This window comes from Mycteria americana, chromosome 17 (assembly GCF_035582795.1).
Source record: "Mycteria americana isolate JAX WOST 10 ecotype Jacksonville Zoo and Gardens chromosome 17, USCA_MyAme_1.0, whole genome shotgun sequence".
Classification (NCBI taxonomy): Eukaryota; Metazoa; Chordata; class Aves; order Ciconiiformes; family Ciconiidae; genus Mycteria; species Mycteria americana.
The window spans coordinates 9,708,554-9,726,422 of NC_134381.1; the positions used below are offsets into that span (position 1 = coordinate 9,708,554).

Genomic DNA, 17,869 nt, shown 5'->3' on the forward strand with positions numbered 1-17,869 from the left:
CAAGACTTTTTCCACTTATTTCAATGGCAGTGTCTTCACTGGGGGAGGGAAGGGTAGGGACCCCAATCATCGGTGGGAGCCCCGGTGAGCTGAGGGGCAGCGGTGGCCGACGTGGCCAGTCCCTTCGGGGAGCCAGAGCTGCTGCTGGTTCCCACAGATTAAATTAATTCATCTGAGATTAGTTTCTGTCGTGGAGGCTTTTGTGACGATGTAGCAAGAAATCATCTAATTAAAAGGAAAAAAAAGGTGCAGCAATGGCCAAAGCGAGGGCTCTCTGCCTGCAGGGGACAGCGGGGATGGGAAGGGACACCCCCGGGGGGTATCTTCCAGCTAAGGGGAGCGACAGCATTTTCTGTTCTTGCAGAGCTGGCAACGGGGAGGAGGAGCAGGGTTAATACGCAGGAAAACAGAGTTAGAAGCAAAGACCCACTAAGCTCTGTGCTATTCTTGTGTGATTATGGTGCCAAAGGCTTCCAAGATAAGGGATTCTGGTGGGAACCGTAAATGCTGGTTGTAAAATGAATGAGAAAAAGCTTCATATCCACAAGAATAGCAAAGCCTCCCTGCTCCTGGCTCCCAGCTATCGCCCAACCCGCCCATCCCTGGCAGCGGGAGACCTCAACAGAAACACCAGGGCTTCAGCCAAAGCCTTCCCAGAGGACAGCCAGCTCATTCATCCTCTGCGCCGACACCGGGACCTCCCTGCCTAGGGAAGGGCTTTGCCAGGGGTGACCCATGTCATCCTCTTCCAGCCATGCCCCGAGACCTAAACCCAGCCCTTGCCAAGGCACTGCAGCTTCTGCGCGTGCGGTCCCCCGTTACTCCCTGCCTCCAAACGCCTTGGATGTTCTTTTCCCTTAAAATAATAATCGCTGCAGGCTTCTCCAGGACTCAGGGCTATCCTTAATAATAAATAGTCCTTAACTTACAGCACGTCTTTATTCCTCAAACCTTCACCCCCCTGAATCTCCCCCGAGTCCTGGTGGGATCTGTCAGATTTGTGTTTAACAGATGGGAAGGCTCCGAGTTTGTTTTACACGTGAAAAGCTGTTCCCCTCCAGCAATATCAGTGCAGTTAAGGCAGTGAAAAGAGTTCAAACAGTGGAAATCGTGGCATGGGGTGGCATGGGGTGGCATGGGGTGGCATGCTAGAAGTAAAGCAGGGACCCCACCCAGCCCGCATCCCTACACCCTGGCTGTGGCTGGCCCCGGGCTGCTAGACCCTGACCAGAATAGCAGCAAGACACGTTCTGCGGAGAAAAGCAAATGTGTTCTATAGCTGGGGAAAAAAAAAACCCACAACCCCCCGAAAAAAACAGGAGGAAAGGTACTTTATGCTGGGAACTCTTCCCAGTTCTATCTGTGGTCCTAATGAGATGTCGCTGATTAATAATAAAAACGCACACTAACAAGAAAACCAATTGCAAACCAATTTTGCAGGAAATCGAACAAAGGCGAGGATAACAGCTCTGCTTAACAGGGCTGTCTGCTGGTTTTAATTCCTTCTCCATTGCTCCTTCAATTAGCAGAGGAGGAGCAGCCCGGCAGCAGGGCAGCCCACCCTGGGTGCCAGGGCCAGGGTCCTTCTGAACCCCACGACCCACTCGGCACTAATGCGCCTTTGCCAAAGCCAGGAAGACGTTTCCCAGCTGTCAGCGACTGCAAGGCCACCTGGGCGCTTCTGCACAGACCGGAGAGCAGGGCAGGGGACAGCGGGGACAGCGGGGTGACACCACAGCTCCGCGGGCAGGGCAAAAGGGACGGGCGTTGCTGGCTGTCCTGGGGTCCCGGTCCTCAGCTGCACGGCCCCTGCAGAGGGGACCTGAGCAAAACCTCCAGCGAGAGACACTAAAACCCGCCCTGCTACCCTCCCCAGGAGGCATACTGCACACAACTTGTTACATTTTCACTTATTTTATTTGTAAACTACTCCTGAGCAGCTGGTGAGGTGCTTTTACAAGTACCCCGCCTACATCCCAAAGGCATCCTTGATGTCTGTTCATCCCAACCACATTAATGCTTCTAAAGAGTCTGATGTGATTAAATCCTAGGAATACGGATAGGGAGAGAGAGAAACAAGATTTAAAGCACCATATTGAAAGGGTCTTACCTAATTCCTTTGGTTTGCGCAATACTGTGGAAGGAGAGTCTGGATACCGCAGAGATCACCTGGAAATAAGAGAAAAAGATGCCGGTGTGCTTACTGAAGACAGAGGAAGGTTTGGTGGGAACTCGAGCACTCACAGCCCGGTATTTAGACCTGAACACCCACTGAAATGGATGTGCTCCCGTCCCCCCATCAGGGTCACAGTACGTCACCGGCAGGCTTGGAGGACACCATCAGTGCAAACACGGCTTTTGGGTTGACCACTGAGCACAAAAGGCTTTTAACCCTCAGCTACAAAGATACCCATTCAACAGCGTCATCCGAGGAACCTCCATCCCGCCGCTCGCTCGTCTAAGTCCAGACCTGCTCCAACAGGTTTTACGCGACACTGAGAACCGTTGAAAAAAACCCTCGTACTTTGCATTTTCTTACAAAAGGTTTACAACTCCTTTCACCTCTCCCCACATAAAATGATCTTATTGAGGCAAACTTGCCAAGACTGAATGGTTTTGACTTCTTGCGTTTCAATAAAGATGCATCATCAGTCTGTCAGAGGTGAGTGCAGACCGTCGCCCTTTTCTGGTGGAAAACAGCCAGAAGTGATTCAACAACAAAATATTTTCATCAGCATCACAATCAGGAACAGTAAAGCCACCAGCTTTTTCTGAAAACTCCTATTTTTGATGGACGTTTTAATTGCTACGCAGAATTTTCAATGAAGACAAAGAACGGTTTTAGTCCCTTATAGATAGAAAACATGTTTTACTCTTGCTCATATTCATCATTTCAAAGCTAGATTGAAAAAACAAACCTATTATTTTTGGCCTGGTTTCCCGTCCACTGGAATGAATAGAGATGCCTGTGTCCAGGACGCAGATAAAGGACTTTTTGAGCGGTCCCTGCTGTGGACCCCCAGACCCCGGCTCTCCTCCAGGCATATAAACCCAAATATCACGGGGGCTGTGACTCTCTGCAGCCGTCCTGCACCCAACCCAGCCATGAGGCACCCGTTAGCGCCGCTTTCTTTAGGGACTGCGTGCCACCCCCGCTGAGGGATGCTCCCCTGGCTTGCTAAGCCACCTTCCCATCAGCCACCCAGGGGAGCACGCGCCCTAAGCGAGGAAGTGCCTGACTCCTCTCCTGGGACTGCCGTGGGTGCTCGAAGCCTCTCTCCCTCCCACGGTATTATCCCAGAACGTCAATCACAGTCGCATCAAGGATCCTGATGCAAATCCTTCCCTCTGTGAGAGGCACGCAAGCACGGAGGAGTGCGGGGGATGCACGCCCGCAGCTCCCCAGGACGGCCCCGGAGCCTGAGCTGCTCCTGCTGCGGCGGATCCCAGGCATCCTGCTCCAAACTCTGGCTTCTCCATACTTTTGTGGCCTTCATCCCTCTTCATCCCTCCCCCGTTTAGGAGAGACCTCCTCGCTCTCTACAGCTGCCTGAAAGGAGGGGGTAGAGAGGTGGGGTCGGTCTCTTCTCCCAGGTCACAAGTGACAGGACGAGAGGAAATGGCCTCAAGTTGTGCCAGGGGAGGTTTAGACTGGATATTAGGGAATTTTACTTCACTGAAAGGGTTGTCCAGCACTGGAACAGGCTGCCCAGGGAAGGGGTGGAGTCCCCATCCCTGGAGGTATCTAAAAGCCGTTTGGCTGAGGTGCTTAGGGACATGGTGTAGTGGTGGGCTTGGCAGTGTTGGGTTTACGGTTGGACTCGATGATCTTAAAGGTCTTTTCCAACCTATACGATTCTGTGATTGCTCCAGGACTGTTTTCTCTTACCATTGCCGTGAATTCCAGCCCGGCTGTCGGCTGTCCACGCATGGACCCGAAGCTGGGGCAGCAACAAAGGAGCTGCCGCAGTTTGGCATTTCGACTTTCACACAAACAGAGATGCTGAATTATCCAACAAGGCCACTAAGACTCCACGAATGCCAAAACTTGGCCAAGTTTCTCCCTGGTATAAAATGTCAGTAGTGGGAGTTCAACGCAGAAAGGAGCTCCAGAGCAAGAGGGAACTTTCCTCGCATCTCAGAAGCCTTTATTGCCCCCGTGCAATGCTTCTAGCAAAACAGGACTTTACCAAAGCATCCTTCCACATCTTTTCTTTTTTTTAAGATGTTGCCCCTGAGAGTTCCCTCTAAGCACAGGATGCGGATAAGGGATTTTTTTTAAATTAGACAAAGCATTACTTTTGCTACTGCTGTCATGAGCATATTTTGGCCTATTTCTCACTCTCGAGAGCCCATCTGGATAGCTACCAGACCACCACCCCTGGCACGCCTGGTTTTACAGGGATGCCCTGGAGCCACTGATTACGGACCGTAATTACTGTGCAACTAGAAGAGAAACCGTAAACTTTCTCAAGCAGAAATTTAGTGCCATGGACGTAAATGCAGTGAAGTTCCTCATCTCACTGTAATCTAACCAAAAAGCGGCACGGAGAAAGGTTGGTCGCTTCTGGAAAAGGTGCTTCAGCTACGTGCTCTCCTGCCAGCGAGCTGCAAGCTCCCAGCGCCAGCCGGCGAGATTCCCACCTCTATTTTGGGGAGGTGTTAAGCAAGCCTGGCTCTCCGAGTCCCTCTCACACCCCTATCTCTGGCCGGTCTCTCGTTTGCTCTGGCTTTGAGGAGCGTCAAGCGAAGACGTGGCTTCTGGTAACGTCAGGCTTCAATGAGCAAATCTGCGCCGGAGAAAGCGAAGGGGGCTGAGCCCCCTTGGAAGGAGAAGGCAGCCCTGACTGCGAGCTCCAGGCGAACCACGTCCCTCCCAGTGCTCTTAAAGCGCGTGCTGTCATTTCAATCGGCGTTTTTAAATAAGGTTGGCTTTGCCTTTAGAAATGACATGAACAGCAACAGGAGAAAGCAGGTTAAAACATAAGCAGGAGTCAAAGAAATCAGGTCTCACACCCCAAATTCTCAGCAATTTAAAAGCCCACTCCGGGCATGTTATTAAATCTCCCTGTGCTGCAGTCTCCCGCCTCTAAAATTCTCCCCAGTTGGGGAGAGGAGGTGGGACTGAGTTCATCAGCAGCCACGAAAGGCTCCAGGGCTCGTCCGGGCAGAGCTGCGGCGCAGAGCATCGCTGCCGGCAAGCGGTACCTGCAAACACCGAGCCCAAACGGGGCAGGGAGGCTACAGAGGCGGCTGGCAGCCCCCAGCCCCGCTCCATAGGGCTTAAAATAGTCCAAGGGAAGTCCTAGACTGATTGAATGAGTCTCTTCTGCGGTCTACTATTAGACTTATAAAGTACAAAAATCAGTTTATGAATCAGACAGTTATACCGCAGGGTTTGACTTCCAGGGAAATTTAAGAGAAAAGCGCACTGTTCTCTACGCCAACAATTTTTGCTTTGTTCTTTTATGAAAAGCCCCAGGCGCTGAACATCCTGGCACATCAAAGCCCGGGACCTGGTTCCAGCAACGAGCCAGCACGCACAGATCCGCTTGCCTACGCTTAGGCTCCCAAATCGATGCTCAGGTACGTAAGCAAAGCGACTCACTTTGAGGGATCAGGTACAAAGAGCCTCCACGAAGCTTGGCATCTCCGAAAGCAAGACTGAACGGTGACTGTCCCCATACCAGGGAGTATTTTTCCAACAACAACTCCCGCTAAGGCAGTAGCCGAGAGCAAGAAAAGCCAAGTGCAACCCCAGCTCCCGTGCTCCAGCCTGCCAGCCCCCAGCCAGGGAAGTGCTTAAACATGCATTTAAGGATAAGTAATCCTCTCAATTTCAACAGGATTAAACAACATTCTTAAAAGTAAGTCAATCCTTAAGCGCTTGCTAAACTGTGTCTCATTTTCCCTGTAAAGCAGCTGCTTATTTGCAGAGAAACCCAGTAATATTTCCTGCCACTCCCAGCTATCGTTTCCTATTAGGCCAGGCGGGATCCGCGTCGTTACGCACCCACGCAGCAGTTGGCACAAGGGGTCCCTGATCTCATCTGAGGCTTTTCGTTACTTCTGCAATGCCAGGACATATTAATACAACTAATACAGACATGACACTAAGTGGAATTATAGTTCACTGGTTATTTATACCCCCCCCCTTTCTTTTACGGCAGCCTGGAAATGCAGATGCTTTGCTTCCCAAGGCAGATAGTATAACCAAAAATGACTTCTTGCCACGGGGTATCGCTTCCCTTCAGATTTACACCGATTATTTCATAAGCTCAGACCTCTGGATTTCCCCTCTTAAAACTAACCCGCTGCTCAAAACTGGGAATCCAGTAGAACCGAGGCTGCTGCGTCCTGGAAGCGCTCCTGGAGCTCACCAGCAGCCACGAGCAATAGCTTCCGAACGCGCTGGTCCCTTGAACCGCACTCGAAAAGGCTGCGGTGGCCAAAACGGCATCGCGCCCACGTGCCGGGGTAGCGCGGGGGTCTCCCGGCCCCATCCCGAGGCAGCGACGTCCTGGGGGAAAGCACCCTGCTCAGCACTGGCAGACGAGGGGCTTAGCAAAGTCATTTGAACACGGTGCTTGGGAAAACTGTGGGTTTATCTGGGTGTTTGTCTTCCAGGAGAAGGAGGGCTGCGGGCTTAAACAACAGGGGCTTACGCAGATTATTATTACTTCTTCACCCATTTCTCAACGCAATTCCCTCCCAGAAAACTGCATTCAGCATGCAAACGTTACCATAAAAGCTATATATAACATCCCGCTGACAATAAGATGCCAGAAATAGAGCTATAAAGGTACGCGGCGCAGGTGACGTACAGACGGACTTTCTCTACGGTCAACCTGCAAAGGGTTAGTGGGAAATTCCTGGTGGTTTCACTGTGCAAGGTGAAGGATGCCCTTCGCATTCCTGACGTACCAGTTTGCCTTGTATTTTTAGACACGTGCTAAATCCCGCCACCCAGCCGATCATTTACTGACCGGCACGGGATGGGATCATTGCTGCGAATCGACAGAACCAGAAAGGGAGCACAAGGGCCGTGCACGCGATTTTGGAGGCTGAGCATCAGAGGTCTCGTGGAGACCCTGATTTAAGAAGGGACCAAGCTCTGAACTTCTTGGGAAAAAGAAAAAAAGAAGGAAAAAAAAAAATCAAGTCTCAAACTGGGTTCTTCGCACTCACTGCTCACTTTGCAAGAAACCCGGCTGAGTAAAGAAATGGGATTTTTGAAAAGAGGAAAAAAACCCCAAACCCCCACACCACCACTATAAGAAATCCACTACTTTTCTTCTTCCTTACTACCAGTGCTTTCTTTTAGGAATTATAGATTTAAAAATAAACTAAAGCAAAACAAAAAATAAATTATTACGCTTCCTGCTCTTCTATTTCCTCCAGCATTTTTTATTGCTGATGGTATCTCTGTGCATCTAGAAAACTCTCAAATAAACTCTCTCCGTATTTGAAAAAACAAACTGGGGCACACTTTGCATACGAGGAACCCCCCAGCTCTCTGCGCTCTGTGAGCGCGCGGGCAGAGCCCGAGCGAGCGGCAGGGGTTGCTGCCAGGCTCGCAGCCCATGCCGAGCCCCAGCAAGGTCGTGCGTTCCCAGAACAAGCAAATATTTACTTCTAAGCAAAGCAGGAGCTCTGCACAGCGGCGATAAATCCGGGCAGTGACCTCGATGTTGCCACTTGTCGTGGTTTAACCCCAGCCGGCAACTCAGCCCCCCCAGCCGCTCGCTCACTCCCGCCCGGTGGGATGGGGGAGAGAATTGGAAGGGTAAAAGTGAGAAAACTCGAGGGTTGAGATAAAGACAGTTTAATAGGAAAGCAAAAGCTGCGCACACAAGCAAAGCAAGGCATTCCTTCACTCCTTGCCATGGGCAGGCAGGGGTTCAGCCATCCCCAGGAAAGCAGGGCTCCAGCACGCGTAACGGGGACTTGGGAAGACAAACGCCATCACTCCAAACATCCCCCCCTTCCTTCTTCTTCCCCAGCTTTATAGACCGAGCATGACACCCTATGGTGTGGAATAGCCCTTTGGGCAGTTGGGATCAGCTGTCCTGGCTGTGCCCCCCCCAGCTTCTTCTGCACCTGGCAGAGCACGGGGAGCTGAAAAGTCCTTGACCAGTGCAGCAACAACTAAAACATCTCTGTGTTATCAACGCTGTCTTCAGCACAAATCCAAAACATAGCCCCATCCCAGCCACTATAAAGAAAATGAACTCTGTCTCGGCTGAAACCAGGACACCACCTCTGCACTTACCCTTCTGGGGTGGGAGGTGATTTCAGAGCCTGAAATGACACGGAGTAATTTTCTGGTTTGCCTCTAAACTCATGAAGGGGAAGAAAAAAAAAAAAAAATCCAAACATCCCCAGCCTCTGTGTGGGCAGAAACCTGACCCCAAATTCAGAGACAAGCTGGCTAAATTATTTCAGAGTTGGAAAACGGCATTCAATAATAAAAACACTGATATGAAGAGTCCCAGGGACAAGGCTGCCAAAATAAAAGCAGCCATGAGAGCAAGTAGGATTTGCCCCAGTTGCCTCCAGTTTGCAGTACTGGAGAGCCCTGTATTTTCTCCCACCGTTGCACGTGGCAGAGGCCAGCGAGGTGGCCGGTCAGCTCGTGTTTGCTCTTTGCTCGCTGAGGAGCATATCCCTGCCCGCCTGGGGCATTCCCCAGCCCCTTCCACCCCGCCGCACGCACACCCCAGGCTGTGCGCGACCAGGATCTGACATTTGCAAACCAAAGCGTCACCAGCAGCTCCCAGCCTCCCATCTCCTCTGTTTGCATACGCCTCTCCCACGATTCATACCTCAGCTAGACCAGCCCTGGAAAGCCAGCGTAGCCAAGCTCTGAGGGAGAGAGCCGACACAAAACACAACGGGCTCGCTCCGGATCAATTATTTGTGCTCCACGCGTGCCGTTGCCTCGCGCGTAAATCCGCAAGACCTTATAGCAGCGAGCACAGCACGCGTCAAACCTACCGCTGCCTTCCAGCCCTCTCCCCGCGCAGCCAGGGCTGCTGCCACTTGAGCATCCCACAGACGTTGCTGGGAATTCCTTCAGCCAACGTCTCCCGATGCAATCCAGAACCCGAGAAGAGCATCGCTGTACGTGGCCACGGCAGGAGAGCAGCAGCCCCTGGCCAGGCGGGAGGAAATTAGCCTGTGGCGATTTATTTCCTTAGGATGCCAAGGGAGGGCAGAGCCCCGTTATGGGATCAAATCAGTTTTGATTTGCCTACACCCAGGGCTCTCTCCTCTCAGCTGGATCTCACCCACCCAGCTGGCTGCTGAAGATGAGGGCTATTAAATAAGAATTCATTTGGGCAACTGGATTGTGCCTTTCCAGATCAGATGTGTCGGTCTGAACAGTTTCCCCTGCCGCTCCTCTCCCCCTGCCCGGGGATGCCGTGGCTTCCCCTCCCGTTCCCCCTTGTGCCAGGCAAGAGCGGTGCTTGCTGGCACGCAGCGTTCGGAGAGGTGCCAGCTGAGCGGATTTCAGCCGATACATATTTGATAAGGATTTTAAATCAAAGCCAGGGAAGTTCTCCCGTGACGGTGTAGTCTGTGGCTGGCTTCTCTCCCTGTATTTCACTACAAAGGACCACGCGACAGATGGGGAACGCTATGATGGAGGTATGGTAAAGCCTCTTCCCTCCTCCAACAAATACCCATTCCAGGGATCCTTGACTGCCGCTCCCTTTTCAGTTATTGAAATATCGGCAACTCGTGACGTTGTTATGGAGCTGCAGATGAGCTTTAGAGCACCCATCAAATCACAGGAGATGGAGGAACCAGAAATGTAAAACAAAACCCAAAACCCATTTGCCAGAGCAAGTGGGGAACAACAAAGCTGCCCAGCTTCCAACACCCCTCTGGGTTTGCTGCTCCCTTGGCCTCAAAGATGCGTGTGCAGCGTGAAGTGCTGTTCTCAGGGAAGCAGTAAACTCATCCTAAAGCCCGAACAGTGGGTCAGGGGAGAGCTGGCCAGGGATGCTAGGACCACGTGCCTCACCGGGGCTGGACTGCTGGGCTGGACTTCCAATCTGCAAAGTGGACGCAGGAAAACCAGGTACAAGCTGGATTTTGCTTCTCGAATTCAGCAAGGAAGGCTGGACATACTCGCTCCTTCCTTTTCTAAAGGGAACCTCGGTCATGGAAGTAGCAAAGGGTTAAAATAACCTCAAGTGAACATCTGACACAGATTGTCCCCGAGACCTCTTAGCCACAGTTCAGAGCAGCAGCGTCAGGCTGCGTTATGGTTACTGCCGCGTCACAGGGACGAGCGATTACACCTCTCAAGGTAATGAGGTTAAACCGTCTAACGAGAGCCCATCGTCAGAGATACACTTTCCAGGAGAAAGCGTTTTTTACCAAAACCAAAAACTCCTCTGAGAAAGCAGGAGGAACACGCACCAAGGGTTTGCGTTATTTCCTTACAAGGCAGCTGGGGAGGGAGTGCCTCCCCCGGCAAGGCTGCCTTCGCAGGAGCATTTACCAACGAAAAGCTGGAGAACATATAGCAATTTTTACAGATATGACTAAAAACGTCTAAAATGCATGCCCAGCCAGCCTGGCAGCCCACGCGGCGTTTGGGCACCAGAAGCGTTTCCCGTGCCCACGGCTCTGCTCCCCAGGGCCCCGGCACCGAGCCCCACCAGCGGCACGGGGCAGGGGTGAGGCTCGCTACGCTGGGGAGGGAGCCCAGAGCATCCATCTCCCAAACCAGAAATCCTTCGCAGTTGCAATCTGTGGCTGCCATGTCCTCAGGGGACCCTCACAAATCCATATTCGATAAGCGCTAGATTACACTTGTGTGTAACGAGGGTGTAAGCGAGCTCAATGCCTTTAGCCCCCTCACCGTCCCCGAAGCTTCAAGAGGGGGAAAGGGGCAACGCGGCGGGGGGAGCATCCATACCACCCTGCTAGTGCTGGGAAGCATCACCTGCCGTAACTGCAAACGCAACGAAAGCCCAAAGCTCCCCGGGGAGCAGCAGGAGGAGTCGGGCAAAAATTGGTCTGATGCAGAATGGTCATCCCCAAACAGGAGGGAGAAAACCCCCAAGGTTTTCCTCCCCATCCCTTCCCAAGCAGAGAGGGAGCAAAGGGGAGAGGCAGATTTTTCTCCTGGCTCCTGTGCTCCCCAGGGTGCTGCGGGCACGGTGCTGCTATCAGCCGGGTCTGCTATCAGCAGGGTGCTGCTGACGGAGCAACCTCCATCTACAGATCAATCATAGATGATAAATTGCATTAGAAAAGAGGAGAGGAACGGGACCCTGAGAAGAGAAAGGAAAGGGCGTTTCTGGACCTGATCCTCGGGCACTGTAAAATCACCCCCACTCCCGTCAGCTGCTCTGATTTACAGCCCGGACTCTGCCTCTGTCAGGGCTCTGCTAACTCGGGATGTTCCAGGGCTCTGGGCAGCTCCTCCGCTTCCAGAGCACCGCTGCGTCGTGAAGCCCATTAGCTGTAATGTGCTGCTCTAAGCCCCGCTGCCGTTACGCCGTATGTGTTTGGCTGGTCTTTTAAAAACAGGGTTATTAAATCCAGCATTATTTTGCATTAAACCCATGATTTGACCACATTACGTGTTGGGGATGCAAATATTAAGTCACTGGCAAAGCCTCTGCTGATTTCCAGTGGGAATGGGACTTGTATCATTTTAACGCGTTTATTTTGAGCTCTTTGGGGCCAGCACACTGTCTGCTATCATGTAGCCTTACGACAGCGAGCAGTCATTGCAAAACCAGCAACATCCCCTGGCAAGGAGGAGAAAGGAGTAACTTGGGTGGATTTATAGCTACTGGTAGAAAAGCTCTGCACTCTATCACACCACCATAAGCTTCCCAGATGCACACACGTCCTCTCCCATATTTAAGACACCAATCTGGTTTTTCCTATTACAGAGCAGCTGACTATCGGAGGGAACACTGACACACGTCTCATAGGGGACCCTGACGTCTGCGTAAGGAGGGATCTGTGCTCCTCCATCCCCGTCGTGATACAGATGTCCCCATCCCACAGCAAACACACCGAGCCAGGACCACGGCAGAGCAGGGTTCCTTGCCTCCCCGGGACACAGAGACGATGCAAAGGCAAGAGAGGGCAAAGCAAAGCAACCCGACACGCAGAAGCACCGAGAGCTGCAAACAAGCCCGACCGCGGTCTCGCTGCACCGTTCCCCACACCGCCCACGACTCCCAAGCACAGAAATTAATGCCCTGAAACTGTAGTGCTTGCTTTATGCTGCCGAGTTCCTTTAATACAACAGCAATAAATACTTATGCTGGTACTTAATGGCCTCTCTCCTCTGACACGGATGCTGAGCTGCTGTCTCGTTCGGTTACTTTTTACTATCACTGTCTGATAGCTTGGCAATGACTCGAGTGAGGAGCTGGCTTTGATGGGACTTTAAAGCCTGGGGGGGGGGACGGGGACGGACACCCAAGCAGTTTTTCAAGTGAGCTAACACCAAAGCCAACAGACACAAAGTGAGAAAGTGCCTGCTGCTGTGCCTCCAGCTGAACACGGGAACAGAGATTCCCTTTGATGGCCCCAAAACTCTCGAAGCAGCAAGGTCAGCCCCTAGGGAGAGCTCAGCAGCACCCAAGGGTGCTGCTGAGAGCTCAGGGTGAGAGGACGGTGAGGGCTATGCTCAGCAAAGCCACTAGTTTGGAACAAACTCGATAGCATGGTAGGTGCTACCACGCGGCATGCCACAGACACCCCGGGCTTGGAGAAAGCGCAAACACGAAGCCAAGGCAAGGGCATGGCCTGGAGGAAGCTCTGGGTGAAACGAAGCAACTGGTTTCCCGTGAACGGCGGGGATTCACGGGGCACGGATGAGCTGTGCCTGCCGCAAACACGGCCGGCTGCCTGCGAGCTGCCGCGCGCTTCCCTCCTGCCTGGGGACAGCTGATCCCTGCTGCCGCTCCAGGGCTCGGACGAGCCTACCCCGCGCGAGGGCTCGGAGAGACGCTGCCTCTGCAAGCATCTCCGCCAGACAGGAGAAGACAACAGAAGAGAGTGAAATTGCATCTTCATCCGTCCAGCGCTGGGACTGAGCAAGAGAGACCCGGTGCTACTGCAAAGGTCCTGGCTAAGGATGGGTCGAACGATGAGCTTGCCGGTGGCAACAGACTACGAGAGGGTCCCCAGGACCTCTGGGGACTGCTGTGCTCATCTAGTCCTCCAACACCCAGCACTGCTACTAAACGGGAAAAAAATCAAGCGTTCGGCAGGAGGTGCAGGGGTGAGTGGCCATGCAATCGCACATCCTGCTCCCACAAAATGCCCCCCTGCATCTCCACTGCTTTCCCTGGCTCAGCTTGGCCCCGTCAGTTTGCACAGACCTTGCAAATAACGGGAAGCAAGACGACCGCTAAACACTAGCATAAGAAAGGAAGGAAAATGAAAAGCCTTGATACCCAAAAACTATTTATGGGAAAAGCTTGTTAGCACCTCTGAACGCTGATTTGGAAGCGAGTCATTAGCCCGTGCCACAACTGTGGGGTAACCCCAGCCAATCTCACATTTCTGCATGATATGGGACAGCATTAATTAAATATTAAGCTCAACTATTTTAGAACCGGTGTGCAGCAGTGCGTGAAATGGAACCCAAGGATCAGAGGGATGTGTAATTAAGCACCAGGCTGGCGGGATGCTCCGTCTCTCCGCGGGACTCCACGAACGAAAGGCAGAAAGCACACCCTTTGGTTGTCAAAGATGGCAAACACACGCCCCTACGGGACGGACCACAGGAGATCCAGCCTGGACTGCTTTTAACAGAGGAATTGTCCCGTCTTTGGTTTCAGAAGGTGCAGGAGGAGGATGCAATGTTTTGCACGTGTTGATCTTGAGATTTTAATTTTATTCCCATACTTGCACATCTCTGTGACCCACGGGGCCTTCCGGGGAGCTGCCCCTGTATTTCTCTCCCTCTGGAAGTACCTCCCCAACGTCCTCCTGGGGCCCCGAGATGCCACCCCCGCCCGGAGCGCCGCGTCACCTCCCCAGCTCTGCCCAGCATCGTGACCCCTCGTTTCTCACGCGATCCCAGCGTGTCCCAGCGTACGCCGGCTTTGCTGACCTGCGAAGAACAAGGCAGTCAAATGTTGCTTTTGCGTAGAGCAATAACGGAATATATTTGGGGAAAGGAAGCCAGTGGGGATGAGAAACTAAGAGCTTCATTTTTACGGCAGCTGGAATTTCAGCATCCTGACGGATGCCCAGAGACAAGGAGGATTCCCAGAAACGCCTGAGCACGGGGAGTCCGAGCTGAGGGCTGGCTGCTTTCCTCCAGACCAAGGATCTTACAAAATTGCCTCTATAGAAAAAATGCGGCGTGTAACTGGAGAGGGTTCATTTGCATCGCTTCGTAATAGTTACAAAAGCCGGCTACAAAAGTCTGTCCTTTGGGAAACAAAGGCAATGAAGCCAGGGAACTTCCCCTGCTTTCCTGGAAATTAGAGTCGGGGAAAAAAACCACAAATAAACTGGCTAACGCAGGAGTTTGGTTCAGGTCCCTGGAGCAGACACTCAGGTAAGCGCACAGCCACCCAGCAAACCTCCCCGGCCGGCTGCGTCGGCTCCGTTGGCACCGGCACGGCACCGGCACGCGCCGCAGCTCCTTGCCTCCGCACCCCAACGCGGCTCTGCGCTCCGGCCGGCCAAGCTGGCTCCTTCCCTCTGCCCCCGGTGAACGTTGCAGCCGATCCCTGACGAAGCCGGAAAGCTGCCGAGAGCTGCGCAGCAGAGGAGGGAGCCGAGAGCGGCATGGCGGGGAGGCAGGGTGCTGGGCACGGCCGCGTGTTCCCCGGCCCCAGCCGGGGACGACGGCGAAGCCACGTCGACTGGGGAGCTCTGCCGTTAGCTCACCCCGAAAGCACCTAAAGAGGAATCAATCAGCCTTTAAAGAAGAAAGGAGAAAAGAGTCGCTGGCTGGGTGTACGGGAGGCACGCGAGGCCAGGACAGCCCTTCTCTCTCAAAATCTAACCCAGCGTCCCAAATGGCAGAGAGCAGGTTTCCCCGCTGCGTCTCCTCGCTGCACAGCCCTCCCCGTGTTCGGACAGGATGCACGATGCTGTAGTACAGGGGTTGCTGTCGCACAGACAAACACCCGCCTTCGATTTTGGTAAGCACGCACACACGCAACGTTCCTAATATTCCCGACACACAAAACTTCCCGCTGAGGTATCTTAGACTCTAGGCCTGTGGACATTAGCAGCGCGGGCTGACCTTGGGACACCAGGTTACGCTCCTGAAGCGTTCCTGTAACATCACAGTCGCACCGTTATCGCCGAGCAGTAACAAGGTGCCCAAATGAAACGCAGCAGCTCTGCCCAGCTTGGGTACGCAGAAAGCAGCATTCAGAAAGCACGGCCGTACCATCCTGCATCATAGCTGAAGCCCCCAAAAAGTAGTCGGGAGAAACGCAATTACACTTCAAAAAAGAATTGTGCCTAAAAGCAAGACCAGGGAACTCAACCAAGTCCCAAGTCGGGCCTCAAGTGCCACTTCGAGCAGTCGCTGCTTTCAAAGTACCTTCCCACAGTTTACTCGCTCCTCCTTTCTAAAATCTTCCTGCCTTTGCCAGAAAAAGGATCCTCGCACGAGCCTAGCTGCTCCGAGGCCACGGAACGCCCTCCTGCTCCGCAAAGCAGACATCCACCGTCCAGCTCGTACTGCAGGTTTACAGCACTGTGCAAGGAATCTGCTGCTAAACGGATGCCTTTCCTCCCTGCTGCCTGCTTTGGGGAGAAGTGACAAGCAGGGAGGAAAATTTTGAAGGAATTAGCTCAAGCGCGGGAAGACGTGAAACACGTAGGAGGACGGGGGTGCCAACAGCCCCGACCTCAGCTTGTGCAAATTGGTAGAGTCTCTGCTGAAAGCCACCAAGCTGTGCTGACTTAACCTGCTGGGCACTTGGCCCTTCATGCTTTAAAGAGGAGCAGGAACAGAGGAGGAAGGGGAAAAAAACCCCAACCTTAAACGCTAATTAGCTTAAAACACTGATAAATAGATTTACACAGGTGGTCTGCAAAGCCCTGACCGCAGCAGCTAATTGGGGCATGCAGGGTTGCCGGCAAGAGCTCAGCTTGCATCGCCTCGCGTCGTCACGTGGGACCGAGCCGCCACAAAGACACATTGTGCCAAGGTATTTGAGCACGAGGAAGAAAAGACCAGCAGAATCATTTCCATGCAAGGGAAGGAGAAACGTCGCCGGCTGATAGCAGCATTCATTGTGCCTTTGTGTCTCCAGGCGGTCCGAACCCTGCCCCTGCTGCTCTGGATCTCTACAGGGTTTGGAGATCCTAGAAAAGCATCTCCGTCTTGTCCCCAGGGCTCGGAGCCCACCTTGTGCTAGGCAGGGTGGTTGTAATTATCACGTCTGTGCTATGCGTGGATATAATTATCAGGAAAATTCAGGGGAAAGTGACTCTGAATTCACAGAGCGCTGATGTAAGCATCAGAAATGACAGGATGGCCGAGCCTTCGCGCTACAAAAAGCGGTTCCAAGCAGAGAGATGTTTGTCCTACACCATGGGGAACACCAGGACAGGCTGAGCTTTGGCCAGAAACTAGGTCCTCCTGCTCAGCATTTGAATTCAGGCGCTTTTAGTTAAGTTTCCTCCCCAGCTTGCGGGGCACCCGCTCCACAAACCCATCCCCTCCTTGTGCTTAAGGGCTCAGGGACCTTCTCTGACCCCAGTCCATAACTCATGATGCCCAAAGTCGCACACCTAAGCAAAATCCCTCATCTTGTGACTCAAAAAGAGCCACCCAAGCTTTCCCAGAGGGTAAAGGCCCCATCAGAGGTGGCTGTTCCTACAGGGACCATTTGCACCCTGACTGCAAGTATTGCTTAGCACAGGCAGAGCACGGAAAACGAGCAGCACACCTTAATTCAGGCTGGTAGAAGACGAGGCAGGCACGTGGCTCTGCTAACAGCATGCCAACTGGGGTGTCTTCACGAGGTGTCCCCAGACCTGAAGTTTCGCTTTGGACTGGGCTCTAAATTAAAAAGCTGCAAGCTAGGCAATCACGCAGGCGGGCTGTAGCAGAGCGATGCCGTCTCGGCTGTTTAATCAGCTCTGCCTTGAGGTACCCGAGTGACTTCCAGCCCAGGGGATCGCAGAGGGCTCCTGCAGCCCCGAGGAGGGTCGGCGGCTTTGCACAGCACGCTGCAAGGAGAGGCTCTCCCACGAAAGCATCCCCCTTCCCCCGGTATTGATTGGATTTGTCGAAACAGATGGAAAAAACAGCTGTCGTGCAAAACATGGATATCCAAACCTGCTTCCGAGAAACTGGCTTAAGTCCGTATTAAGTTTAATCCCTTTTGATCAAGGCCTTGGATGTAAGCAGAAAATATTACAGATTTTCACATACCTTTAAGTTCCCATTTCCGCTCTGCTCTGAAATGGAGTGGGGCAGTCAGAGAAAAACATATGGAGCACAAAAAGAAAGGTTTAGGGACATTTTGCATGTGCAGGAGAAATTGGAAGCATCCATATGAAACCAATCCACTCGCACAATGGTAATTTACCTACTGAAGGGAGAGGGCTTGAAATTCTCCTTGGCTTATTTCCTTCATCTTTATTCCAGCTGCTAAAGAAAAAAACCACAGCAGTATAAAACCACCACTAAAGAAAGTGCTAAAAAGCCAGTTCTTTGCATTTTGCAGAGCCCCCTGACTTCTGGCATGGCCACGGCATCCAGACACGTGTTTCTCCAACGAAGTTTAAATCCCTTCCCGCCCCAGAGCAGTAGCGCAGACAGGAGATGCCCACGCCAGGAGCTGGATACGTAGGAGCAGTTACAAAGCCCCCCTGCAGACCACGGACAGGTTTGTCC

The 17,869-nt window shown here is 52.8% G+C and overlaps 1 protein-coding gene across 4 annotated transcripts in view; it reads right to left on the reverse strand.

The window, feature by feature from the left end:
• Window positions 1–17,869, reverse strand: part of VAV2 (vav guanine nucleotide exchange factor 2) — a 155,882-nt gene that overhangs the window by 50,654 nt on the left and 87,359 nt on the right. For 3 of the 4 annotated variants that reach the window (XM_075519505.1, XM_075519503.1, XM_075519502.1), the window contains one exon: window positions 2,111–2,169. The exons of the other annotated variant lie outside the window; for it this stretch is intronic. In XM_075519505.1, coding sequence (XP_075375620.1) covers window positions 2,111–2,169 — 59 coding nt within the window. The remainder of the gene's footprint in view (window positions 1–2,110; window positions 2,170–17,869) is intronic. 4 annotated transcript variants of the gene reach the window in all.